At 43.4% G+C, this 27690-nt stretch overlaps 6 protein-coding genes across 6 annotated transcripts; 3 read left to right on the plus strand and 3 right to left on the minus strand.

The window, feature by feature from the left end:
- Nucleotides 1-260: 260 nt before the first annotated feature.
- Nucleotides 261-2363, plus strand: M437DRAFT_86761 (uncharacterized protein; the record flags this gene model as incomplete). Its single annotated transcript, XM_041028520.1, has 1 exon — nucleotides 261-2363. One exon carries the CDS (start codon nucleotides 261-263, stop codon nucleotides 2361-2363), a length of 2103 nt encoding a protein of 700 aa, XP_040877316.1.
- Nucleotides 2364-16743: 14380 nt separating this feature from the next.
- On the minus strand, nucleotides 16744-17816 carry M437DRAFT_86763 (NAD(P)-binding protein; the record flags this gene model as incomplete). Its single annotated transcript, XM_041028521.1, has 2 exons — nucleotides 16744-16918; nucleotides 16972-17816. The coding sequence occupies 2 exons, from the start codon at nucleotides 17814-17816 to the stop codon at nucleotides 16744-16746; spliced, it is 1020 nt and encodes a 339-aa protein (XP_040877317.1).
- Nucleotides 17817-18079: 263 nt separating this feature from the next.
- Nucleotides 18080-20410, plus strand: M437DRAFT_54765 (uncharacterized protein; the record flags this gene model as incomplete). Its single annotated transcript, XM_041022750.1, has 4 exons — nucleotides 18080-19064; nucleotides 19135-19552; nucleotides 19586-19904; nucleotides 19955-20410. 4 exons carry the CDS (start codon nucleotides 18080-18082, stop codon nucleotides 20408-20410), a joined length of 2178 nt encoding a protein of 725 aa, XP_040877318.1.
- A 309-nt stretch (nucleotides 20411-20719) lies between these two features.
- M437DRAFT_86765 (uncharacterized protein) lies at nucleotides 20720-21079 on the plus strand (the record flags this gene model as incomplete). The annotated part of the gene is made up of 2 exons (XM_041028522.1): nucleotides 20720-20857; nucleotides 20909-21079. 2 exons carry the CDS (start codon nucleotides 20720-20722, stop codon nucleotides 21077-21079), a joined length of 309 nt encoding a protein of 102 aa, XP_040877319.1.
- A 271-nt stretch (nucleotides 21080-21350) lies between these two features.
- On the minus strand, nucleotides 21351-25515 carry M437DRAFT_54782 (putative 5-oxoprolinase; the record flags this gene model as incomplete). The annotated part of the gene is made up of 6 exons (XM_041022753.1): nucleotides 21351-22168; nucleotides 22226-22427; nucleotides 22478-22756; nucleotides 22811-25170; nucleotides 25238-25423; nucleotides 25473-25515. 6 exons carry the CDS (start codon nucleotides 25513-25515, stop codon nucleotides 21351-21353), a joined length of 3888 nt encoding a protein of 1295 aa, XP_040877320.1.
- Nucleotides 25516-26067: 552 nt separating this feature from the next.
- M437DRAFT_30748 (uncharacterized protein) lies at nucleotides 26068-27582 on the minus strand (the record flags this gene model as incomplete). Its single annotated transcript, XM_041019192.1, has 2 exons — nucleotides 26068-26793; nucleotides 26920-27582. Coding segments are annotated over 2 exons (1389 nt in total), but the record flags the coding sequence as incomplete, so codon positions are not given.
- Between the last annotated feature and the right edge of the window lie 108 nt (nucleotides 27583-27690).

Here is a 27690-nt window from a genome sequence, read left to right on the forward strand (position 1 = left end):
CTGTCTTGAAAACTCCGAGTCCCGACCTGCAAGCACCCAGCCATGGTATGCACCGGATGGGTCGTTTCCAAGAAGCCGCACATGGGACGTGCCGTACCGCAGCGAGTTCTTCGTTCTGCTCATGCGACTTGAAGCCTCAAAGATGAAGCTCAGACATGCATCGCTCAGAATGGGCCACTCACAGCGTCTGCAGTCAGTAGCCGCATCTTGACCGCACAGCACCTGGGCGTTGAAAGTATTCTTATCTTGCGTGCACCGATATGGACGATCGTGCCGGCGTGCAGAGCGCAAAGAAGTTCAAATGTCGCCAGCAAGACTGTCCGTACAGTTTTGCCAAATCCGAGCATCGCAAGCGCCATGAACGGACACATTCGGGGCACAAGCCTTTTGTTTGTGCCGCCTGCAATCGCCAATTTGCACGTAAGGACTCCCTCGGCCGGCACTTGCGACTGCACGCACCTTCGAACATCAAGTCCAGCGCGATCGATCGACAGCTCCATGCGAGCAGCATTGCTGCCCACGGCGAGTTCGACCAGGGCGCCGACTCGACCGGTCCAGCTGCGCCCGTTCGTGTCGACGTCGCACTGCATCATGGCCAAGATAGCATCGCAGGCCCTTGGCCCCCTGCCAACACAAACAACGACACATTCATCGTTGATCCCGTGTGGGCAGAGATCCTTCAGCAGTTTCAGACAGAGCCTACGCTCTCTCAAGTGGAGACTCCCCTCATGGCTACCGCACCGCTCGTATCGCCCGACTGCTTGTCGCCCGCGCGCGAACATCCTGCTGCGCCCAACCTCGTCATCCAGAAAGCTTTGTCATCGCTAAACACAACCATTCAATCGCTCTCGTGGGACCTTGGGACCGCTTGCGAATCTCAGGGCGGGTCGCGTTTGGCTCCGGATCTGAGAGATTGTTTGGACATCTTCCTTTCGCGCTTTCCGAGCATCTTGCCCATCATCCACGAACCTACCTTCGAGCCCAGCCAGAACGCGCCTTCGACACTGCTGCTGATGCTGGCTCTAGGCTCGAATCTGCTTGCGTCGAATGCTACCGTTCCCAGAGCCGACTCTTTATGGTCGCTGGCTCATGCTGGCACCATCACATCGTGGCCAACCATGCTGACCAACCAGGGCTTCTATGATCCATGTCCAGGTCTTCAGCTCATTTTGACCGCTGTCTTCGGGCAGATCTATGCATTCCTGTCTTCCAAACTCCGATTACGCACCGCTGCTCAGGTTGTCCACCCCCTCGGCTTCCACTGGGCACGCCAGAGTTGCATGTATAACTATCATTACGACTTCGACGAGCATGATCCTTCTGTTCCCTTGGACACTGCTTGGAGAAAGTGGGCAGCCGCTGAGGTCCAGCTACGCGCTGTCCTGTCATTGTACATCCTCGATGGTCAGATTGCTCAATTCTCAGGTACTTGCACTTCTATCCGCCATTCCATAAACGCTTTGCCCATGCCTGTTACGACTTCCATCTTTGCTGCACCCGATGCAACAACATGGAAGGCCGAAATGTCTTGCTCGCCTACTGTGAAGAGCAATTTTCGCGACTTCATATCCGCTCTATATAAGAATGAATCCGAACTACCCACGCAACATATGTCTGCCTTCGCTATCCGCGTGGTGCTAGAGTGTTTCCAATCATTTGCTTCGGAGCGACTCGATGCCGGTGGCGATGCCGTCGGTTCACCATCGCAACAAGATACAGCCGACGCCATGATCCGACTGTACCGTGCATGTATACAAGGATCGGAGCAGCACCATGATCTGGCTCTCCGATGGCATTCCATCCTTGGCTTCTCCGTATACACCGACACCCATGTGCTTTGCAACAAGTTGTGCACGCGCTACCGTGTCTCTCAACAACTGTGTATGGTCAACATCACCAATCCTACGCATACTGCGTGGCCTGACATTGAGCCTTGGACGGAGAGCTATGCAGGTCGTGCTTCGTTGATTCATGCCTTGATGATCTCCGACAAACTCAAGAGCCTTGCCTCCGAGCTCGCCATTGGTATACATCTGCCTTTGTGCATATTCGCTGCCGCGCTCGTGATGCTTGCTTACTTGAGCGCTGGCAGAGACAACATCGCAGTACCAGAAGTCATAGATTGGCAAACTAGTGACGAGATCTGTGACGGAAGCCTTGGTGTTCATTCAGAAGCCACCATCTGGGCGCGGACGGAAACCTTGCGGTTCTGCAACAATATAACGGACGGTGGGTGGAAGTTTCGGAAGCTTCGAGTCGAGCTTCAAGGCTTAAGAGTCCAGCTGAGAATCTTAGGCACGACTTGGGGTGTCTGTGAACCCATGGAGGCGACGTTGGATTTGCTCACTAAAGCAGTGATGTGAGAAGGATAAATCCTCAAGCAACAAGCGCACATACTCATAGAGTCAGTCCTCCCTTGCATTTGCAATCGTCCCCGCTGGAGCCCCTCGGCGTTAGCGCCTTGGCACCACTTCGGTTGACATCTCTGCCTTTGCCACTTAGCTAGTTAGATAGTTACCTTCATGTTACCTTCAATAACACATCGGATTACATCCCACACTTAGACGGGTTCCATTAGCGCCCTAACTAGAGGCTCTTAGCTAAGCTACAAATTCACGAAAACTCCTACTAGACAAAGGAGACACGCGTAGAACAGCCTACTTAGATTAAGAGCTCTTAAAGAATATGTATCATTAGTCATCTAACAACGGGTGACATCTACATCTAGAATACACTATTATTAACTAGATCGACGAGATAACAGTTTAGGATCGACCCCTTCGTTTTTATAGTTTATACCTATAAGAGCACGAGTTAGATTGCAGCTACCTAAGATACCTTACTAGAGTCTTAAGGTAGTAGAAGACAATGGACGATATCTAGTCCGAGGCTTACGAGTATACTGCTTTCTTTGTTCCTAGATCCACTAGAATCCATTTAATATCGGTGCTATCATCTAACACGTCCTAATACGTCTTCTATTTAAGATCTAGAAGGCACTAACGCGTAACGTTATCGAAGCCTAGAGCCGTACCTGCTACCCTAGTCGGTAACTACGAGACATTAAGTAGTTCTACACCACTATTTATAACAACTCTTTTATATAGGGTGCCTATATCTTATCGTTACTAATAACGGGTAACATCTAACAAATTTCCTAGAGCATCCTTTAATTCTATTTATGCTAGACTATAGTAGCTAAAAGCAATTTGCTCGCATTGTTTAAAACTAATATAAAACAATTCTAACTACCTCTATAACATTAGTTAACATCGCTCTATTAACTAAGAATATTATTAAGCTAGATCCTCCGCCTACTTAAAAGAAACCTACTAGTAACCTCTCCTTTGCCGAGTCTTTAAAGACTATAATTCATTATCTAAGCACCTCACTTCTAACTACCCCTCCTAACGTAAAAGGAAATCGTAGTTAGAGTACCCTTAACTTATTTAATGCACTTCTAAACCTTACGCCTTATAAGTCCGAGTTTAAGTTACTAGAACACCTAACGAACCCTACTATCTCTTACGCCAACTCCCTAGAACGTAGCCTAGTTACATTTCTATAGGTGGTAAACCCTAGTAATCGCCGCCCTTTTAGTCCGTCGAAATTCGACCTACACCCTATATCGGGTAACATCGAGGAAGAGTACGTCCTATTAACTTACAACTATAGTAGCGAGAGTTATATCTCCTTACTAGGTAAACCCTTAACCGCCGATTAACGACCTGCTTCTATATACTAAATCCTTAAGAGAACTAAGTTAGAGTTTTCTACGACTCCTATTCCTAAGGAAACTCTGTATATTCTACCCCTAGTTAACATGTCCTTTATTATTTAAATCGAGCCCTTTAATAGCTTATGCGATAGATCGGTTAACACCTTTATTAAGAAAGTTAAGGCTCATATTAAGTTTTCTATTCCCTATAATGTCGTAGATAAAGCGGAACTAGAGGACCTTAAGTTATGGACTCTTATAGGCAACTTAAAAGATAATGCTTAGGAGTAGTATAATGCATAGCCTCGGGACGTTCGAGATAACTACTCGAGTCTTAAATTAAAGCTTCTAGACAAATTTAGGGTTTAAGAGGATCCTAATAAGAGTCTTACCCTTATACTCTAACTAGAACGCCTAAAGCAAGGTAATCGCAATATTAGCGAGTATCTTGCTAAGGCCCGTAAGCTATTTAACTTAATACTAGGAGGCGCCTATACTAATAGTTTAGACAAGAAAGCCTAGGCTCTTCGCAAAACCCTAAATAGTATCCGTTTAGAAGACGTAAGATCTAAGGTGTCGATGCAACTAGAAACTTTAAGACTTTATAGAAAGTCGCCTACCTTCGATAAACTCGTAAGTCTAATTAAAACTGCCGATCTTAAAATGGCCTCTACTAGTTTCGCTAATAAACCTCGAGTATCGAAGTTATCTAAAAAGGAGATGAACTCTACTAAAGCGAAATCGCAGCAAATGATAAATAATACGCTCTACTAACTCCTTAAGGGACTTAGTTAGACACTTAATCTGCTTGTTTAGTTAATAGTAAGATAGAACATCTATCCTTAACCCTAAGTAGTAATGATATAATAGCTAACATACCTACCTAACGCCGTTAATAATCGCAACTCTATAAGACCGACGAGCTTAAGAACCTAGAGTTATCCGAATACTGCACCCTCTTATATATAGTTCTCTTAAGAGAACTCCGTCTATCTTAACTATTTCCGTTTTAGACATTATAAGGTAGAGTGTAATAAGAGGGTTTCTTTAGAGGAGAAGATAAGATGTAGAATAGAGGTTATCGATAGATATAGAATAGAAGCACTTCCTCTATAAGCTAGGAAGTCACCTAATGTTACTTAGGCACCTTAACAAGTAGAGGCTATAGCCGTAGTAAACTTTAATAAGTAGTAGGCTAGAGATAGTTACGCTATCGTAGAATTTCTACCCGAGCTAAGTCGCTTCTTCTAAACTAACAATATTAAGCCTCCCGCCGTAGATAAGCTTTTTTTAAAGGAATTAATTCCTAAAATTATGGCAGTAGTAGGAGACGGTAAGGGACTTAATACTTCTAATAAGGAATATGTCTATAGCGCTATAAATGCTGCTAAACGTACTCGTATAGAAGCCTAAATCTCTTCTAACGACGATAGAGTAAGAAGAGCTCTATATTAATTACTAACAACATCTACTCCCGCTCTACGTTAAAGTTAGCAACTAGTAGATATACCTATACATGCTCTACCCGTACCACCCCCTACTACTCCTACCGAAGTGTAGAAATAGAAGCGAGCACTATAAAACTCCCTCTCTTATCGACATACGAATATAATAAGAGAAAACTACTACTATTATAGTGTTACAAATCGATTCCGTAATATGCTTATGCGTAAAGTAGATAGCTTAACCTAGGGCATAGTTATAGACATGTCGCCGGCTTAGACCGCAAAGCTTATAAAGTCTTTATAACGCCTAAAGAGAGGAAATTAGAATGTAGGCAAGGCTTAAATAGCATATTACCCTAAACCGGTTAGGCTAAGGCAAGGCCATAAAGAGCGCAAAACCTACTCTTATAAAGCTCCTGCTATCGAGATAGTCTCTAAGAGCAATGTTATTTACCGTCTATAAGCGTTTACTATTTAGCCTTTAGAGGTTAGGAAATTCCTTACCTATGACCTAGCTAGATTTGTAACTAAGAACCGACGCTACCGCATCCTTAAGTGCCTTTACACCACTAGCGCCGTCTTAAACGCTAACAATAAGCCTTACTCTATAAAAGGTATACTACTAGATCCTAGATCTAGCCTTAATCTAGTTAATAAGAAAGTCGCTAACTGTCTAAAATTAGAGAGAATTCTAGTTACTCCTCGCGTTATAGCTATCGTAGATAGCTACTATATTACTATTACTGCACGTACTTAGGTTACACTTACTCTTAAGGGTAGAGTCACTCGATTAGTTCTAGTCTTAATTATGCCTAGAGACACACCTTATTTAGTTCTTCTAGGTACTTAGGGCCTATTTGTTTTTAGGGCTAAAGCTACATTTTACCCTTTGCCCGCCGTCTAGTACATCTAAGACACTTCTAGTACCGAGAAAATTAAGGTTACCCGTAACAACGCCGCTAAACTCGAGGAGGAAGTCTATTAAGTAGTTAAGGCTACTAAGCGCCGCTGCGAGACTTATCTACTAGAGGACACCTATAATGCTCCTATAGAAAGTAGAAAGTCTGTCTATTTTATAGGCGCCGCTACGGCTAAGGAGACGGATTATTCTAGATACTCCTCTTAAGAAGCATATATAGACATAACTAACGAAATAGTTAGCAAATTCCTAGATAAGTATAAGAGTTCTAGCTATAATACCGGCTATGACTCCGACTCTAATAATCGCTAAATGTCGTATATACGTCGTGCCTCTATGTGCTCGGGAAAAGGCCTACGCTCTTAAATACTCTAGCATTCGAGAGCAAAGCACTATTAAAAGATCTAGAAAGAGAAATAACAAAGGAATGTTTGCTTCGCCTAAACGATAGGCTTAAAGAGAATCCCTTAATAGTTACTATAGTCTAAGCTCTCTTAGATAAGGACTACTCTAACTATGCTTACACTTCTAATAGTTAGAAAGAGGAGCCATAGATGTTAACTAAAGTCTAATTAGCCTTTAACTCTACGTTCTTTACGAAAAGGGAAATTAAGACTTATATCTATAAGATACTAGATATAGGTTTTATGGACCCTTATAATGTCTAGCGCAAGGCGTTAAAGAAACGAAAAGGACGTATTAAAATACAAGAGTAAGGAGGATGTTAAACAATAATAGATAACATCCCTTTAATCGCCTCTTACGTAGGTTTAGGAGAGACTAGCACGTTAGTAGAGATCTTAACTACTAAACCGAAACTACCACCTAGCGGATTAGCGACTTAGCCTTTAAACTTTACTACGAAGTAGAAAGTTATAAGATCCTCTTATTAGTATCCACCCTATATAACTAACATCGACGAAGTAAGAAAGGAGTGTAGAAGCTCGCCTAAGGAAGTCGTTATAGCTTTATAAGGGCAAACTAGTGCTAGAATAGATGTCTAACAATAACGGATAATATCCTCTAATAGGATTTTAGCGACTAAAGAAATTGTTTACGAGGTTCCTAGCTACTACTAACCCGCTAGGCCTCGTTCTGCCCCGATACTAGAAACCACTCTAATCTCCTAGACATTACCTTTTAAGAAAATTACTAGAGCACGCGATAAGAAGAATCGCTGCAAAAGTAACAAAGTTATCTAGAGCAGCAAATAAAGAGATCCGCTAAGAAGCTTAAAGGATGCTATAATGTTTTATAGCACGTATAATCGAGATAGGATTTATTACTCTCCCTCTACTATTAAGAAACGTTAAGCTAAACATCCTTATAATAAGACGAACTCTATTACTAATGTCTTATCCCTAGCCGAAACCTTAAAGGCTAGGATGTTAACTATTCTTAAAGACCCTATAAGCTATAACCTAGAGACACTATAGGAGGTTATCTAAGGGGAGGAGAGAATAGCGGTAAGGAAGGCTAAACCAATATATAGCTTACTACCCATCTTATTTAAAAAGAGCTAAGGCGAAAATAAATGTAAGAAGGCACCTTAATAATAGGTAACATCCTTAAAACGAAGAAGACACTGTCTAGATCCGTAATACACTATTACTAGGGTCCGTCGGATAGAGACACTACTTAAAAACGGTGGCTCTACGTTACCCGAATCCTATAAGGTAAGGATGTTATCCGATATATCTAAAATCTTACTTACTAAAAGAGGACTAGTAAAGCTTAGCTTATAAGGGCCGAACCCTTAGCTTTAGCATCCTAGATTTTTAATCTTCGCTTACCCTAGTGTTAAATAATAACGGATGACATCCTTTAAAACTTTAACAGCTACTAAACGCTACCTACTTCCTCTTAAAGAAGATAGCTTAAAAGACGATATAAAGTCGGGCGCTAAAAGCTACTTGCTAGAGGATAGTTAGCTATAATTTACGACATACGGAGAAGACATCCTAAGGGTTATCGATATAGGTTTAAAGGATAATGTAAACTAAGCTACTAGAATCTATAGAAGAGATGCTATTAGCTTCCCTATAAAGAGAAGAGTGACGGATAGTTATCGTCGCCCTTTAACATTAGAGTCTAATAAGCTAGTTAAGGCCTAGGCGTTATAAATGCCTAAAGAGCTATTAGGAGATTGTCTAACATCTAAGGAATAAAGACTATAAGCCGCGAGACTTCTCTTTATGTAGAAGGATTTGTTTACTAACGCCGTAAACGACATGCTAGCTACCGATTTAGTTAAGCACGAGATTCCGACCCTACTATATGCTCGACCTACGTTAGCAACTATGCCTCTTTACATGGAAGAGGAGAAGGCTTACATAGCGAAGATGCTCTTATAACTAATAGAGGCTAGTGTCCTTACTCCTTATCGCTTAACCTAGAGTACGAAGACAAAGTTCGTTTAGAAGAAGAGTAGAAAACTCTAAATAGTATATTAGTTTATGGCGCTAAATAACGTCACTATTAAAGATGCCTATCTAATGACTAGGATCGAAGCTATAGTTAACACCCTAGGTTAGTTAAGGTATATGGTCTACTTCTAAGCTAATGCCGCTAATAGTTATTAGGCTGTCCCTTTAGACCTTAACGACGCCTACAAAACGGCGTTCCTAACTACCTATAGATAAGCGTGTTATCTACGTATAGGTTAAGGCTTATGTAGAGCTATGCGTACTTATAGCTTACTTAAGATGATAGCTATAGGGCCAATTCCCGCTCCGAACCCTAAGCTAGCGTTAAACGAGGTGTTAGAAAATGTTAGTTTTAAGGCATACATAGACGACGACTTATATAGGGCTACATTAGTTAACACCCTCTTCGATTTTCTTTCTAAACACTATTTTCCGCGATTAGCCTAGGCTAAGCTAACTTTAAATCCTAATAAATGTCGATTTTTCTCTTTTACTCTAGATGTCTTAGGATTCGTTAAGGATGAGTATAGTATTCGACCTACTTAGGACAAGTAAGACGTAATATGCTAAATAGAGCTACTAAATTCGGAGGAAAAGCTAAACCACTTTTACGCTCTTTTACCTTATATTTCTAAGTGCTATTTGCCTAGCAAAGCTAATCTAGTAACAATTATAAAGACGGCTATGCAGAAAGAAATAAAGCTCGTCTAAGAAGATAGAAAGCGAAGAAGGGTAATAAAGAAACTTAGTTTTAACTAGACACGAGAATGTTAAGATGCTTTCGAACAAGTAAGATTAGCAGTCTCTACTAACTACGTTAGTAGTAGGGATCCCTCCTTCTAGTATTACCTTAGTATAGATGCTTCTGCCATAGGTTTAGAAGGTGTTCTGTTTTAGTTACTAGGATACCTACTAGGAACCATGCCTTCTAAAGTGCTAGCCTCTTAATACTCTATTATAAAGTATATAAGCTTCTAATTGCAAGATGTTTAGAAAAGATATTACATAATAGAGCGCAAATTTTTAGTAGTCCTACTTTATCTAGAGAAGGTAAGATACCTTATTTACGGTTCTCTACATCTAGTATGGCTATACACCGATTATATAGCTATTAAAGACATCCTCCGTAATAGTAATGTAGCATTAGGACGCATCGCGAGATAGTAGTATCGATTTAGCGAGTTCTAGTATAAAGTTATTTATGTTCCTAGTAAGGAAGTTGCTATAGTAGATAGACTTTTACGACTCGCTAAGTTTCCGTACATAATTTAAGATTGCAACCTTCTAATAGTAGTATCTTACACTATCGATGCTCCTACTAATAACGTATTAACTAAATAGGATAAATGGCTTAAAGATAAGTAGTATGGTAACATTATATACTTTAAGCTCTATAGAGACTTACGCGCGAACGTCTCCGGTCCTTATAGAAAGACAGCAATTAAACGTATAATCTAAAAGGCACGCTACTTTAAGCTTGTCGGCCCTTCTAAATTTAAACTAGCTTCGCTTGCTTTTATCGAGAAAGATAGGAGCCTCTCTCGCTATATACCTCGATCGAGAGTGTTATACGCTTTAAATAAACTCTATAAAGTCCATAGTTACTAGGCTAATAACATTATAATAAGGAAGGCGCACGGTAGAGTATTCTAGCCTACTCGATGCTACGACATCCGCGTTTACTACTATACCTATTACGACTGCTAGATGCTAGGACCATTAAGACCTAGCGCTAGTCTGCTTCCTATCCTCGCGCTATAGCTAATAGACATGTTAGCCATTAATTTTATAGGGCTAATATTACCGTATAGTCCTAAAGGTAAGCGGTATGTCATTATTGTTATTAACTACGCTATAAGGTATTGCTAGGCCTATGCTATAGTTTATGTAAGAGGAGCCGATTTAACTATACTTCTAGATCGGGAGATCTTTGCGACTTAGGGTTTCCCTCGTGCCGTTTTCTCTAATAACGCCTCTTAATTTATAAAGGGAGTTTTCTACGGTTACATAATTTTAAAAGCCGTTAAGATAATAAACCTAGGTCCTAGCTCTCCGTCGTCTATGGGCTTAGCTAAGAACTTTATTAAACTTGTTAAAAAGGGCCTCTAAGCAAGATTGTAGAGTAACGCGATAGAGCTAAAATACTAGCCGAACTTGTTAGCTTTAGTAGTTTATAATATCTATACTCGCATCCCTAGGTTTTATAGTTTCTCTTCGGTATAGATAATATTCGGCTTTAACCTACGATAGAGAGAGGAGATACTAGAAGTTAAAGACACGATTAGGGCATCTTTATACGTAATGGCACTAGAAGAACATAGAGAATCTACTATCCTCGAAAACGAACTATTCGAAAGCTAACTAGAGAGACTAGATAAGATCTAGGATCTTATAGCTAATAAGGCCGTAGCCTCCCATCTCCGTAATATTAAGAAATTTAAGGTCCGTTAGGAAACACCTAAGGTCGGCGATCTAGTATTAAGAAGACGGTATAAGCTAGATACATAACGCTTAAAGAAACTAGAACCTTACTAGCTTAGACCATATGTCATTTATAGTCTTTCTAGAACAAGTTAATCTATAGTTCTCCGCGATATCTATACGTAAGTTAATATCGGACGACATGCTATAAACAACTTAAAGCTATATATGCCCTAAGAAGAATCGTTAGGAGCTAAATCCTAGCGTAAGAAGACTAACTATAGCCTTATATAGAAAAGGAAGTAGTAGGACATTAAAGACGATTTAGAAGTCTCGGACCTAGACTAACTAGCTTCTATCCTACCCTTACGTAACACTATAGTACCTATCGAAATTAAGGACCCCTATCTTAGCTTAATCCTTTATAATAGAGAAGAGCCTAAAGACCCTAAGGATACTGCTTTCTAGCTCCGTAAAGCATAGAAGATCTAACGGAAACATAAACCGTTAAGTTAAGCTTAAAACAGAGTTTTTAAGCTAGAAGGGAGGAGGAGAGAGAGGGTAGATAGGATTTTAAGAGGGATTATACGAAGGACCTTAGGCGCGAGTAGAAGTTACTAGGAGAAATATAAGTTATTATTAAAAAAGCAGAAAGTTATAGGATAAGTTAAAGATGTTAACCGTTATAAATAGATAGGAGGTAGAAGCTAGGAGGAGCTAAAGGGATAAGAAGTAGGCTAGAGGAATATAGATATTAATAGAAGACTTATTATCTAAGAGAATAGGATGTTATCTAATGTTGTTAATACTAGACTGTACGCTCTAGCTAGTAATACCTAAGGAAATAGCCTCTAACTAAGTTAAACGACATAGACAAGATAAGATAGAGATACTTGCCGATGTCCTCTTATACTCTTCTAAATAACGGGACTATAACCTCGATAAGGAACTAGAGTATACTTACGCTACCTACTAGAGCCCTCTATCTATTCCTAAGTCTGCCGGATCTATAAGAGGCAAAGGCGGAGCACTATAATAACAGGCGACATCCTTAAAACTTTTCCTTATAACTGTCCTAATAGTTTCTAAGCAATGGAAGTATAATGCACTAATAAGGGCAAGATAAGAACTTAAGAAGGAAGCTAGCAAGAAGGATCGAAGTAAGTACCTTAAGCGAAAAAGGGAGCGAGTATAGATGTGCTCGGTAATAACGAGTAATATGTAACTAGGGATAGCAAAGCTAAGAAGAGGTGTTATTAACATTAGGCGAAGGCACATGTTATCTAGTCCTTCTTAGGAGTAGTAGTATATGCGCTAGATAAGCTTTGTTCGATTCTCCCTTTCTAGCATCCTAACTCTTACTCTTACTTCGCGAACCTTAGCCCTATAGCCTTATAGCCCTATAACCCTACATTTCGCTTTCTTACCCTATAGGAACTCTACTAAACCCTATTTTAGCCCTACGATAGTATCTACTTTTTTAAGATCGTCTAGTATACACCTTCGCTAGCTTAAATTAAGAGTTAGAGGCAGTGCCTCACTCTTATATCGGACCGTTACTTACATTTGCACTCTTACTTTCTCGCGCCGTTTATATACTTATTTGCTATGCATACTAGGAGTATTTACGCTTCTCCTTTAACGACTCTAACATACCTTTTTATTACCTCTCCTTAAGTGCTAATTAAACCATTTTCGTGCTATACTCTCGAGTACACCATATAACCGCCGCGCGCATACTATCTAACCTTCTATTTCCAAGAAACTATAAGAAGATCGCTAACATGTCCAACGAGCCTAGCGCGGTAATATAGCCTACTAAGAAGGCTCTACCGCTTAACCTAGAAGACTATATCGACCTAACTGCTAACGATGTAACAAGTAAGCCTACTTTCTAAGTCGAGGTCTTAGAGGATGTAGAAATTAAGATAGAAGAAGAGACAAAAGGTTTACGCGAATCTCCGCCTTTGCTAGTTTCGTATGGCCTAGTAGTTTTGGAAAATAGAGATATACCTAAGCTAGAGGAGCCCGTTTAGAATCACAACTCGCTAGAGGGCGTTAACCCTAACGCTACCCCTAAGAACGGTAAACATCCTTAAGTTACACCTATAACTTTCCCTACTCCGACTAATACTAATAAGTTATGCGAAGAAGTTAATAACAAAACGGTAATCTCGATTTCCTAGAAATTCCCTATTGCTAATTACTAAAATCTACTAAAGGATACAATTATACTCGACTAGTTCGTGTCCGCTTAGAAGATCGACTTAACTTATAACCCTATAATCGGTACTCGCTTTACGAACTATGTCCGCTATAATTATAAGACCGGACTCCGTTTGCCTAAGAGTGTTTAGAATTAGATGTTATTATTAAGAGAAGTCATCGCTAGATAGCATAATAGGCAAGGAAAATGGGTTCTCTATTAACTCGCTAAGTCTAGGATAGGACGTTTAGTTAATAAGGACTTTCTTAGCGTTTTCGGACCTTACTAGGAAGGTAACTTGCCTAATAAAGAAGATAATAAAACTATAAATAAGTTCTTAGAGAGAGTTATAGAGACATAGGAGGCCTTAGGAGGTTCTAACTCTACGGGCCCTTCTCCTAACCCTATTATAGTAGACGAGATTCTAGAATCTTTCTAGAACTGTCTAGATAATAAGCTTAAAATATACCATCTCTTTAATTTCGCTAGAGGCCTAGACTGCTTTATTAAATATAACGAAGTTAAATAGAACGACACTAGATCCATAAAATTTGACTTTACAATCTAGCTTAAAGAAGCTTATAAGGTAACTTTTACTTATATAACTAACCTTCTTAACAACTAGTTTAGTCCCGGCGAAGAATAAATCGTTTTAGAACTACTACTAGAGGTGTCCCCTTATAAGCTTCTAATAGACCTAATCTATAAATCTTAATTACTAATTACCCTTAGAAGACGACTATAACATAGGCCTTCCTTCTTATTATTAATATTAGTTAACTTCTCCTACGACTCTATAAGTATAAACCCTAAGAAGAGCTAGGCAACTAGTAAAGAAAAAGGGAAGGTTGTAGAAACTAAGGATAACTAATAGAAGTTAAAGAAAGGTCGCATACTTAAGCCTCTATTTAAGAAGAAAGTTAGAGAGGCACTACTAGTAGATCTTCTTAAGGCTATTAAATTCATATAGCCTACTAGCACTCCTAGTAGGTATAAGGTGCTCCTTAACGACTTAGAAATCGTTATAGTGTAGTTAAATAAGAAAGGCTATGCGGTAGACCCTAAGGAATCTATACTAAAGGTCTCTAAAGAGGTGGCAGCAGCTATTAAGGAGTTAAAAAGTCTAATAAAGGATCCTGCTACTAAACATTAAGGCTGCCTATAAAAGAACAAACTATAGAAGAATGCTATCCTTAAACGCTACTTTACTAAGTAAGGAAATATAATAATTACTTTACTACTTTAGCAGCTTAGCGTAAAGTAGCTCGGCATAACCGAAGATAAACTAGAATACCTTAAGGCTAATACTAGTTACTATGCCGAATTTATCGATGCGAATTCTAAGGTCGATAGCTCTACTAAGGCTTACCGACATAACTAGAACTAAAAACGTAATAAGGATAGGACTTTTAAGAAGAGGATTAATCCTATTTCGTCTAATAGTGTTTTCAACCCTAATATACCTAGTCTTTACCCTCTTAACGCTAAATACGCGTTACTATACGCAATTCGTAAAGGAAACATTACTGCTAAACACCTAGGAATAAAGCGTATAGGAAAGCAGTATTAATAATTAGTATCTGCTACTACCGCCATTATTAACTATGCTATCTTCCTTAAACGATAGGGAAATTAAATGAGAATTAATAGCGCTAAGCATAAGGGAATTCTTAGGCATAAAGTAGAGGTAGGTTAGGACATTTAAGAATAGTAGAGGAAGCGCATTAACCGCTTAATTACCTTTGCCGAGAAGAGAGGTATAACGTTCCCTAATTATCTTACTAAGCCTATCGAAACACGTAAGACCCTTCTATACTAGCTGCTACCTAAGAAAGATAAGTGTCGTAAGGAAAACATAGTTAGTAAGGGACTCTCTAGACCTATATTAGACACTCTAACTCCTACGGAGCCCTAGGACAACGCTCTCTCTAAGGTAATCGTCTTAGGTAATAATAAGAATAGTAAACATCCTAAGGTAACTACCGAGTCTAATCCCCTACCTACTCCGAAACCGAAGTCTATCGAGAAGCTAAAATCTACTACTAAACCTGCAAAACCTATAAAGGCTCCTAAGGCTCTAAAGGCCTTAAAGCCTGCTACTAAGAGAAAGCGTACTTTAAAGAAAAAGAATGGTAACTACTTTCCTAATATCTAGTCTAATAATAAGGATAAGGGACGTTCGTTAATCTAGAAAAAGAAACCTTGCATTAAAGATGATAAGTAAGAATAGATAACATCCTCCTATCCATTTCTTAAAAGGCTCTCTTGCTATAATACTATAGTTAAGAAACAGGTTTAGATCTCCTTTTAATAAGAGGACATTACTATCTTCTACTCTTAAACTAATCTTCTATCTACTAGATCTTAATAAGATCGACAACAGATAATATCCATCCTATATTATTCCGACTAGTTATCTTTTAACATATGTGTTACTAGGAAAGCTCTCCTTATAAGCAAGCTAGCATTTTGATTTTAAAGGTCTTCTAAACCTTAGTTTTACTTAAAGCTTTATACTATTAATTTCTTATTTACATCTACGACACTACTATGCCGACATACTTATTTATAACTTACGACTCTAATAATCTTCTACTAACAAAATAACTTATTATAGTAACTAGAAGTTTAACGATTTACTACTAGAGGTTAAGGGTTAGGGAGAGGATAAAATCGATTATCGCTTTAGCATAGTAGCAAGTACTACACTAAGAAAGTTATAAGATAATGGAGCCCCTCGGCGTTAGCGCCTTAGCACCACTTCGGTTAACATCTCTGCCTTTGCCACTTAGCTAGTTAGATAGTTACCTTCATGTTACCTTCAATAACACATCGGATTACATCCCACACTTAGACGGGTTCCACCGCACTCGGAGCGGATCGCCCACATCCGTGCGGCGACTGGTCCCCACAAGTATCAAGCCCTAAGGCAGACAGTTGTGGGGTCATTATTATAGATCATCCCCGGCTCCAGGTCGCTAACGCCCGAGGTCTTCGATCTTGTTAGCCTAAACTTCTACTCACAGGTGCCGTGTTTGGCAGCGAACATGTGAAGAAGACAGTTGGTCCTGACGGACCCAACAGACTTGGTCTTTTGTGGCTTCCAGACTCACGAACAGCGAAGACACGTTTGGAACTGCGGAACGTTCAAGACACGCGAGTGACTTCAGGGCAAGTACCTCGATGCAGTATGTACAGGCAGCCATGTCGTACTACAACCTTTCACAGAGGTGCAGCCAGCAGGAGGATAAACAAGAGGTAAGCTTTACTGGAAATATCTACATTGAACAGGCTCAGGCTGTACGTTCACATTCAGACAAGCTTGTGAAAAATGCTCATTACTATGGTTGGTTGGAATCCACTTAGATCTCAACTCCAGGGGGCAGATCTTGAGGCCCAGGGTTCAGGTTCAGGCTCAAGATTGGCATCAGGTAAAATCGAGCAAGAGACACGCTCGAATGGCTTATGTCTCAATGGCTTGCGCGGTCTCGCAATGCTGGGCATCTTCAATTACCATTCGTTAGTTGATGGTCAAACCGCGGGAGACAGATGGCATTGACCGGTAATCTGGGCGCTATACAAGCTACCTGGAAGCTCACGTGCAGTGTTCAGATTTTGACGATAACCTTGCCAGTATGAGCACCAGAGTACAGATACTCAAAAGCATCGGCTGACTCCTCAAACTTGAACACTCTGTCTACCAAAGGCTTGAGGTCGATTGTTTTGTCCTCTAGGAACGCACAAAGATCTTGTTGATCTTCGCGTGTACCGACGAATATGCCCCTTCAGTAAATGGTTAGCGTCTTTCTCTGAAATATGCGAATATATTTGCTTACTGTACTTTTGCGGCTTTCATCAGGACGGGAGTGAAACAATCTGGCATTTTTGCTTCATCGACACCGCCCAAGAATCCGACCAGTGAGATTGTGCCATATCTCGCCAGAGCATTGAAGCACTGCTCCATAGAGGTGACACCAACATTGTTGATGACAACGTCTACACCCTTTCCTTGCGTCAACTTCTTTGTCTCTTGATCCCAGTCTTGATTTATCCGATAGTTAATTCCCTGCACGCCTTGACCCAAGTCTTGACACTTCTTCAACTTCTCATGGGAGGAAGAAGTGATGATCGCGGCCATACTAGCAGCAACACAAAGCAATGTAGCGAAGATGCTTACACCGCCCGTTCCTTGCATCAAGGCGCTTTTTCCTTGTTTCTTCTTATCAAAGTCCAGAGCTGTCCATGCCGTGACACCAGCACAGGGAATAGTTGACGCCTCTTCATAGCCCAGGTAGGTCGGAATCCTTGTGATGTCGCACTGGTCGAAGATGGCGTATTCTCTTAGCACACCATCGACGTCGCCTCCGAGCGCTTTGATCTCTCCTGAGCACGTCTCGCGGAAGGTTGGAGCCACAAAGTCACCTGGGGAGAATTCTGCGACCGAAGAACCCACTGCGATGATGGTGGCTGATGCATCCGAGCAGGGGACTCCATGAGGAATGACAGGAATCGGATAACGATTGTGTAGCATACCCACATCCCGAAAGTTCAGTGACACAGCAAGGATCTTGAGAAGGACTTGTGTTGGCTGCAACTTTTGGGGCACGGGTTCGGAGATCAGCTCAATACTCTTGCCATCAGATGTGCGGCGGAAGGCCCTTGATGTGGTCGGGAAAGCCATTGTGTTACCCAGCAGATCTGATGAATCTCAGATAACGAACGCGCTGGCTGGAAGATGAATTTCGGCCAACTCTGATGGAAGAATGAATGGTTGGAAGTGAGGTGACCTGGTTTGATGATTGCTTATTAAGCTAGACTGCTTAGAAATCATGGTAGCAGGGTCGCTCTCGCAGCACCTCCCCACACTGGTCATAATCATCAACGGACTGACTGATCAATCATCATTTGTTTCTCAACATTTATTCCGATAGCTCTCAGACAATCATGTCGGCGAGTGCGAATCGAAAAAACGGTAAGCAAGCATCTTGCGAACCTTGCCGTAGGGGTAAGATGCGATGTGATCATCGTATGCCTATCTGCGATCGTTGCCGTCGTCGCAATATCGAGGCCGAATGTTATTATCATCCAGCTCCACTTACTCGACCAAACAAACGCGTTCGCACGTCCACCACCAACTACCGCGAAGCAGAAGCGATAGAAACGAGCCAATCGAACACTCCAGTAGCTCAAGCTTCGATTAGCAGTCGTAATCGAGTGTATGACCTTGTCGGCAACAACGACCCTAGCACTCCCGCACACTCTGTTCGTGGCCCAGACGAAACACCTTCCGGAGTGCTCTCGTTACAATCACTGCAAAGTCTTGATGACACAAACATACGACACATGAATCACGCTGCAGTATGCGATGATCGCGGTAACAAAACTATCGAAGGAGACTTACTCTCCATAGTCCACATTCTGAGTCACTTCCGGTACTGCGCAACTATCAAAAAACTTGTCATGGAATATTACGATCTGGGTCAGGTCGCTATAATACCACGGCATCTTGTACTGCCTGCCGTCTCTGATCTTGAACACATCTACGAAGAGATCCTGCAACCTAGAACAGCCCTTGACGACGCCGCTAGTAGAGCTGCTCTTCTACCAGTGGCTGAGCGCATTGAGCGTGCTACAAGATCGAAGATCGACATAACTCCGACAACTTCTATGGAATTATTTCGAAGCTGCTATACTGGACCTAATCTACGAGTGGAAACCATCGGTTTGATCTTCACCCTCGCTGCTCGTGCATGTCGTGTAGGACTCTTCCCTAACGACATAGATGTGCACGATTTTGTTCAGATCATGTTTCTATGCAGTGCAAGATGCGTACATCTGGCCCGAGAATTAGCGAGTGAGATGAACGATGTCATAATATGGTTATCGTACGAGAACCTGCGGATCACTACAAGTACACAGGGATATGCCGGTATGTAGACAACATTCACAAGCCTTTTGTCCTTCAGACCTCTCTCTTAGACTCATCTGCCCTTTGTTAGGTCCGAGTGTCTGGCGACGGCTTGGCGATCTGTCTACAGACTTGCTCACTCTTGAGGCGCATCGAGAAGCTGCTCTTGCCAACGTTCCCTTCTTTCTTGCCGAATGTCGGAGGAGGATCTTCGCGGCTGCATCTGTATGGGACAAATTCCTCGCCACCCTTTTCGGTCGTCCGCCTCGGATCCTCAGCTCATACGCTGACTGTCGCTTACCACTTGAACTCACTGATGATCAATTGTGCTCAGGTGGGCTTACTGACGAAGAACACGCTTCTTTCGAGCTTACAGGCGGTTGGGCTACCGGAGACTCTTCATGCAGTACAACTTACACTAGAGCAATTCACATCCTCTCGCAATTCAAGGAAGAAGCTCTTCTGCACCATCTAAAACCTCTTGATAATGAGCTAAGACTGAGACTTGTGTAAGTGGCATTCAACCGTTCTATCGAAATGAGCCATGTCATTCTGACTCTTTTTAGGCAAACATCACAGGAATGCACGAAAGCCTGGGAGAATTTACCAAAACGTCTGCACTACGACTCTGCTTGTTGGACGTCTAATCTGGGCCACATGACGTGCCTAATGTTGGCAGAAGTTTATCTTACCTACTTACAGACACAGTTTTACATTCACCGCTTACTGGCGAAGGGCGATGCGAGCTGCTCACTACTTCTAGTCCAGACTTGCTCGAGCATGATCGAATTATGTCTTGAAATTGGTGGCTTACGTAGTCAAACGGTCTATGATGAACACCGAAACATCAAGTCGAGTACTGTAGGTCAAGTTGGACTCTGGATGTGATACGATTTACTGATATAAGCAAGGTCTTATGTTATGGTTTACCAAGTGCGATAACTCTCGTCAACGCTCTGAAGACTGCAAGGGACACTATGAGCCGTGCGGAGTACGCCGACTTGCTTCGCCTTGTATCAATTCGACGTCTTCATGTATTTGTCTCTCTATTGGAGACTGTTTATCGTCCAGAAGAGGCGAATTATGCGATCTGCTTGAAGGCATCGGGTCTCATCTCTCGTGCGATGGATGGTGTGCTTGAACACCTCCTATCTGGCTTCGCCAACGGTGCGCAGCAATCAAGCGATGGGCTCGTGGGCGGCTCTGCGATTGGTATCCAGAATCCCGCATCACTTGATAATGCGGCGGGTGCATGGCAAGTAGACACCGGCATCGACGGGATCACGGACTGGGATGCAGCCGCACTGATGGACATGAATGACTGGATGGAAGGAATTGATTGGACAAACGTAGGCGGAGGAGTATAAATTGGCGAAACCGTCTGAGTGATTTACGTGACCACCTTGCCTGAGCGATTTACATTGACCACACAGTCTGAGCGATTTTGGCGTTTTACTCCGTGTCCGACTCCGCTTGTTGTGAGTCTGAGATTTTATCCCGTACTCAACTCCGTTCATTCCGACGTCGCCATTCCGATGGCTGACCACCCACCATATATTAAGGACCTTAGTACTCGTCCTGAAAAGCCAGAATACAAACGACTATTCAGCTACTCCTATATACAGAAATACCTCCCATCTTGGAATTTTATTTTGTCAAGTTTTCCGGTACACATAATGTCGACATCAAACAAACACACCCAACTCCACCAAGCCATTTCATCTATCAAGGAAGTGTGCACACGAACGATCAGACCGCAAAAATCAGAATACCAACCACTTCTACAACGAGAAGTTGTGTCGACCAAGCAAGATGTAAGCCTTATGACAACGTCGATCACATTCGGACATTGACTTGCATCATAGTCCACGTCCTTCTACAGCGAGAAGCCATCCGTCAATGTCAATGAAATCCGCAAAGATTCTGCAAAAAAATCACGATTTGAACCTGATTTCTCTCGAGAGCTCACCTCGGAAGAGCTTGCAGACATGCTCTACAGAGAAGCGGGATTCCCCCAGATGGCTATGAGAATTTGATGTTCTCGGTACAATGGGGTTTGAGAACATGATACAATGGGAGTTCGGCGTTTGCTCAAAGCTATTTTCATCGGCCACTCTTGTTAAGAGACTAATAAAAAGCAATTCTGGAATATCATCTGGCTATTTGATCGTATGTTCTCATAGTAATAACATCATATAACTTGGGGAAATGCAGACATCAGTAGGATGATCAAGCCGTAGACTGCAGAATATACAAGCTCTAGCACCGTACTGGTATGATTGAGATCATACGATTATACATACATGTCTAATTTTGTTCTCCAAGGGCCCTTGCAAGATTTACACTACCCCCAGCGATTGGTGCAATAATTCTGGTAGCCAGCGACGACGTGAGCGTGCTCTGGCCTTCGTTGATGGCGCCGTACGCACCGCCTCCAGGACTCTGAATGACAAATCGATCACCCGGATTCACCTGTGCCGAGCCCTTTCCACCAACATTGATGCGCCTACCATCTGAGCGGATCCAGGTGTTGACACCTCGTCCACCATCTTCACCACCTTTCAAGCCGTAGGGTCGGAAGGCGCGTCTCTCTGACAGGATAGAGGCGGTCATGGGAATTCGAAACTCGACGTCTCGAATGACACCATCTCCGCCATTGAACTCGCCACGACCTCCGCTTCCAGAGCGCAGCGAAAACTCCCGTAGGATAACTGGATATCGGCGTTCGAGCGATTCCGGATCGGTGATGCGGGTGTTGGTCATATTGGTGTGCACGCCGCTTGTGCCATGCCATGTTGGTCCGGCGCCACTTCCACCACAGATGGTTTCGTAGTACCCGAAGCCTCCTTCGCCATCAACACCAAAAGTGAAGTTGTTCATGCAGCCTTGACTAGCTGCACATGTTTCAAATGCGCGGAAAATCACATCGACGATGCGCTGAGATGTAAGAACGTTACCCGCACAGACGGCAGCTCCAGCAGAGGGGTTAAGGAATGATCCTTCGGGAATGACGATATCAATAGGCTTGATGCATCCGTGATTCAAGGGAATGTCAGAGTTGACCATGCATCGAAGGGCATAGATGATAGCCGATGTGGTGATTGCGATGGGAGCGTTCCAGTTGCCTGAGACAAGTGTTAGAGATGGTTCGGCTCTATGTGTCCGTTGCTCCTAGTAATCACCGAGTACTTCCGATCCAGTGCCACTGAAGTCGAAGATTGCAGAACCATTCTTGCCATTTATCTTCACATTCAGGACAACAGCGGTGCTATCATCCATGTAATCAGTGGCAGATACAGTTCTTGAACTTTCGCCTTGAGCGATCTTCTTGAAGAGGTTCCGAATAGACAGCTCCGCCGCATCTTGAATGGCGGTCATATACATCTGGCAAGGTATGAGCAACTTGCTTCGAGAGGTGGATATTGGTGACTTACATGAACGACTTCTGTTGTATACTCCGAAATCATTTGACGGATGAGTCGAATGCCACAGTGATTCGCGGCAACTTGGGCTTTGAGATCTGCAACATTGTCTTTGTAGCATCGACTTCCGCTACAGCCAGGGTTCATAGCCGGGTCATCAAGTAAGATCTTACGAAGACCTTCTTCATCTAACCTGCCTTGGTGAATCAATCTGAAGGAAGAAAAAACAGCTCCTTCTTCCCAGAGCTCCGTAGATGAAGGTGGCATTGAGCCTGGTGCAATACCGCCGACCTATTCAAGACGTGTCAGATACAAAACGTCCTGCGCACTCATGGCACAACTTACATCTGCGTGGTGTCCTCGGGAAGCAGCCCAGAAGATGATCTCGCTACCACCAGAGTCGAATACTGGAGTAATGATTGTCATGTCTGGTAGATGTACACCTCCGAATACAGGTGAGTTAGACAACAAGACATCACCATCACTCAGTCTTCCTCTCCAATGTTTGACTTGTGATTTGACAGCAAAGGCCATGCTGCCAATCATTGCCGGAACGTGAGGCGCATTTGCCACGAGATCGCCTTCTGCTGTGAAGATCGCGCAGCTGAAATCCAGTCGTTCTTTGATGTTCGCGCTGATGCTGACTTTCTGCAACGTTCGACCCATCTGCTCAGCAACGCCGAAGAAACGATGTTTGAAGACAGACAGTTGTACAGGATCGATGACTGAGCTACTGACGTTTTTTCGTTCGGGTTCGGGTAAGTCAATCACGATGAGACTTTTCAAAATTGATGCTACTGCACCTGGTATGACAACGACCGTCTGAGTCTCATCAACGATCAGGCAAGGACCGCTCACTCGCGACCCAACGGTAAGTGTGCCGAGCTTGTATATGGGGACCTCAATATAGCCACGGGAGGGGAAGAAGACAGATCGCCAAAGGGCTGGCTCATTGGTGGTGTCCAATTTACTGTATGAGGCTAGCTCCCTGGGCCAGGAGCCCCCGGACTCGGTATTGCTCTTCCCTACGGAACGAACACGGATCTGGTCGATGAAAACGTCGCGCTCAGGTGTGTAACCAAATTCTTGCTGATGAGTATCAACGAAGGTCTTCAAAGTGTCTTTCCCAGACTCGACAGGGACAACGATCACGGTGTCACTGCCGTCGTATCTCATGCTCAGATAATTGGTGGACTCGATCGGCCCGTAGAAGCCGTCTGAGATGATAGCGTCTTCAGTTTTTGTTGCCAGACGTGCTAAATCCTCTTCGAGAGAATGCACAGATTGTGCATCATAGCGCCTGAGGTAAGCCTCTTCACCGTCTTCCACGATGTCTGCAAGTCCTATACCGTGGGCTGACAAGACCGAAGAATACTTGTGAATCAACACACGCTTGATGCCAAGAATCCTGGCAATCTCGCAGGCATGCTGGCCCCCAGCACCACCGAAGGAGGCAAGATTGTGAGCTGTAGTGTCATAGCCTCTTGCTTCCGTCAACGTGCGGATCGGCCCAGACATGGCGTTGTTGGCAACTTCGATGAACCCAGCTGCCACCTCTCTCCATGTCAAAGACTGTCCAGATTCCTCGTTGATGATTTTGCTCAACATTATGAACCTTTCTTCGACTATATAAGCATCAAGCGGTTCGTTTTCATTGGGCCCGAATATAGAAGGAAATTGATCAGGAACCAGTCTTCCAAGTGCCAGATTGGCATCAGTGACAGTCAATGGGCCGCCCTTCCTGTAACACGCAGGTCCAGGATGCGAAGAAGCACTCTCTGGACCAACAGTGAACAGACCATCCTTCCATGCGAGAATACTCCCGCCTCCAGCTGCAATGGTATCAATGTCAAGTTGAGGCGCTTGAACCAGAATACCTGCAGTGTTGGATTCAAACAGATGTTCGAACTGGCCAGAGTATCGACTGACATCGGTTGAGGTGCCTCCCATATCGAATCCCACCGTCGCTTTGCCATCTTCTGGATCGTAGCAGGTTTTGGCATAGCCAACGACTCCACCAGCGGGTCCAGAGAGAATCGCTTTGAGCCCAGAGAGCCTTGTGCTCGGTACTAGACCGCCGTCAGATTGCATGAAATCCAAACGCACGCCACTCTCTTCTAATTCGGGGAAGCTGGCAGAGAATTGTGAAAGATAGCGGTTGATGACAGGCGTTAGATATGCATCGATGACAGTGGAATTGCCTCTTGGAACAATTTTCGATCTGGATGAGACTGAACTCGAAAGGCACACCTTGTCGAAACCAAGTCGCTCAGCGATCTCTCGGATCTTCAGCTCGTGATCGGGGAAGATGTAAGAGTGCATGAGGCAGATGGCCAAGGATGAGATCCCAGCAGATTTGATCCTCTTCAAGCTCTTCTCTACTTCGTCAATGTCAAGAGGTGAGATGATATCTACGCTCTCGCCAGAAGCAGTGCTGACAGTCTTGAGTGAGCGAGGACTCTCGAACTTCTTGCCTCCAAGGTGAGACTCTGGGCACGAATCTACAACGACACGCTCAGATATTTCTTCAACGCAGCAGAAGAGGGAGCTAGGACGATCTATGGCAAGACTGAACATAGAAGGGCGAGATTGATTACCGATGGTCAAGAGGTCTTTAAATCCTTTGGTGATCAATAGTGCCGTCTTCTCGCCCTTTCTCTCTAGCAAAGCATTAGTGGCGACAGTTGTACCCATTCGCACCCACTCTGTCGTGAATATCAGCACGATGTTATGTTTACAATTGTCGTTATGAGTGAGGAGCAAGCTTAATACCGATCGGACTAAGATCTACAGCCCCTTTTCGAGAAATCTTGGTTCCGGTGTAGATTTCGAGCACTCTTCTGATGGCTTCCGTCGGCGCATCATCATAATTCGACGGGTCGACGGAGAGAATTTTGATAACAATATCCTTGCCATCTGGTACCTTACAGACACAGTCGGTAAAGGTACCACCACGGTCTTGCGTGAAATTAGCCTATGACTTAGTAGTAAGCAATGATGATCATACCGATGGAGATGCGAAGACCTCTTCGGGGGATAGCTTCCGGCATGACAGTTGAACGATGAAAGAAAGGTAGGTGATTTAAGATGTCGCATCCCCAAGCTTGCAGATATGATACATGTCTAATGACTGTCGGCACAGTAGATGCTTATCATTGCGCTGCCCGTACCTTTGGCCGCCGGCCAACATAGCGCTGCTGATAGATAGTGGAGGGCCGCGGTGGAGGATGTTGACGCCGCGTCTTGGCCGTTGGGGTGATCATCTACGATGCACAACCTTCACCTATTCCACCACCAATCGTCACATGGCTATGGGCCTTGGTGAGTTATATTTGCAAAGCGGACATAAGCAGAATATATCATGTTGATCAACTGCTGGACACAGATTTGGTCTCAACGTTCTCAGACAAGAATATCGGAACAAGGTCCTTCCTTACCCCGCAGCCAAGGCATTGAGATTGTTGGGGTAGGGTTAGTGAGTAAAGAGAAGACCATCAACTTTCTTCTATCCACGGCTGTTATATCGATGGCTGTTGAGCTTCTTGTCGTGTTTGTCGAAACGTGATACGAACTACGCCTTAAGTAATTCAAGTTTCCATGGTACATTTCTCCTCCAACCACTTTGCGAACTTCACAGTCGGCGTGTCCACAACCCTCATGAATATATCTGCCATCCAAACAACAAAGATCACAACCCAAATAGCCGCAATTCCAAATCCAATTTCTTTCTTGAAAACAGTACCCCGTCCTAAGCTGCCCCACATGAGCTCCATGATGCCATAACCCACTGTGTGAATTACGGCTCCATGCATCAAGTACAAAGGATAAGAAATCTTACCCAGGTACTGAATTACCGGGTGCGAGAAAATGGATTGCAGAGGTTGGTAGCAAGAGGTTGACCAGATCAGGAGAATCGCGCCGAGGTTTGGGAAGTAGCGGTCGCGCGGATTGATATGGCTGGGGATCATGGTGGAGAGCGACCGCCACCCAGGTGCGTGTTCCAGGTCTCGTGCTGGTTGCGAGCCAAGGTACAACCCTAAGACGAATGTCATGTAATAAATCGTTGACCAAATCCTCGAAGGTTCAGTGGTCGTCGAGAAAGCAGAGGATGACGGAGAGATAGGTGAGATCGAAGTCGTGGTGGTGGGGGCAAGCGAGCGTCGTCGAAAATCCAACTCGCAGAGCAAGAAACCAGAGTAGAAGAGAAGAAGTTCCCAGCGGTTAATTTGGTGAACATAGAGGATCAATCCGACGAGGATAGAGATCCTGAGGGTGGGTTTCAGACGAGATAAACCAAGTTGTGAGAGGTATAGGACCAGTGATGCTCTCTTAATGTCACATCAGCAATCTGCTATGTCTGTTTCAAACAGAAAAACGTTGTATGGAAGACATGATGTATAAAAGGGAAATCCCTGGGGAGAGAGGAGTCAAAGCAGAGACGGTGAAGAACTCACAAACTCAACAGGTATAGTCCAAAGGTGTCCATCGATATCCAATGCTCCGTCGCCAATCTTCATATTGAAGTCGAACGGATTGAAAAAGCTCCACATCTTGACAGCCCAAACACTCAACTGTTTCCACAAAGTCTCATATCTCCAGGGATGGTGTTCTCTCCTTCCAGTCAAGAGTTTATCGTTAGAGGCAAAGTCCCTGGTCATCTCGTATAATCCTAATCTGACCCATAAGATGACTAGGAGAGTTGAAGCGACGCACGGCAGATATAGTCTTATAGCTCTTCTGAACACCGAGGAAGATAGTGTCGTGAGTAGTCCATCTCTTTCCTTGTTTCTCATTTGTTTGACTGGTTTGTAACTCAATGCGTATCCCGACACGACGAAGAATATGGCGACTTGGGAAGCTCCCGTGTATAGAAATCGAAGGAAGGGCAACTTGAACCATTCATAGTTGGATGATTCATAGCTGTATGCTGTGTACGTGTCGTGGTTGGAGTATGATAAATGGTCAATGAAGACACAGAAAGCTGCAATTCCTCGCATGCCATCTAACCATGCTGTCGGATGCAAAGGTCGTTTCTGTGCAATCCGGCGAGGTAGGTAACGTGATTGGATAAATGTTGGCAACAAGAAGAATAGCACCTGTTTCCAGGACTTTGATAGAATGAACAGTCGTGGGAGTCCGTCTTTGAGCACGGAAGTGATGCTAACGCGGCGCGATATGGATGAGTGTGGTGATGCTGATGTGATTTTACTTTTTTGGTCATCGAG

This window comes from Aureobasidium melanogenum, assembly GCF_000721775.1.
Source record: "Aureobasidium melanogenum CBS 110374 unplaced genomic scaffold scaffold_20, whole genome shotgun sequence".
NCBI lineage: Eukaryota > Fungi > Ascomycota > Dothideomycetes > Dothideales > Saccotheciaceae > Aureobasidium > Aureobasidium melanogenum.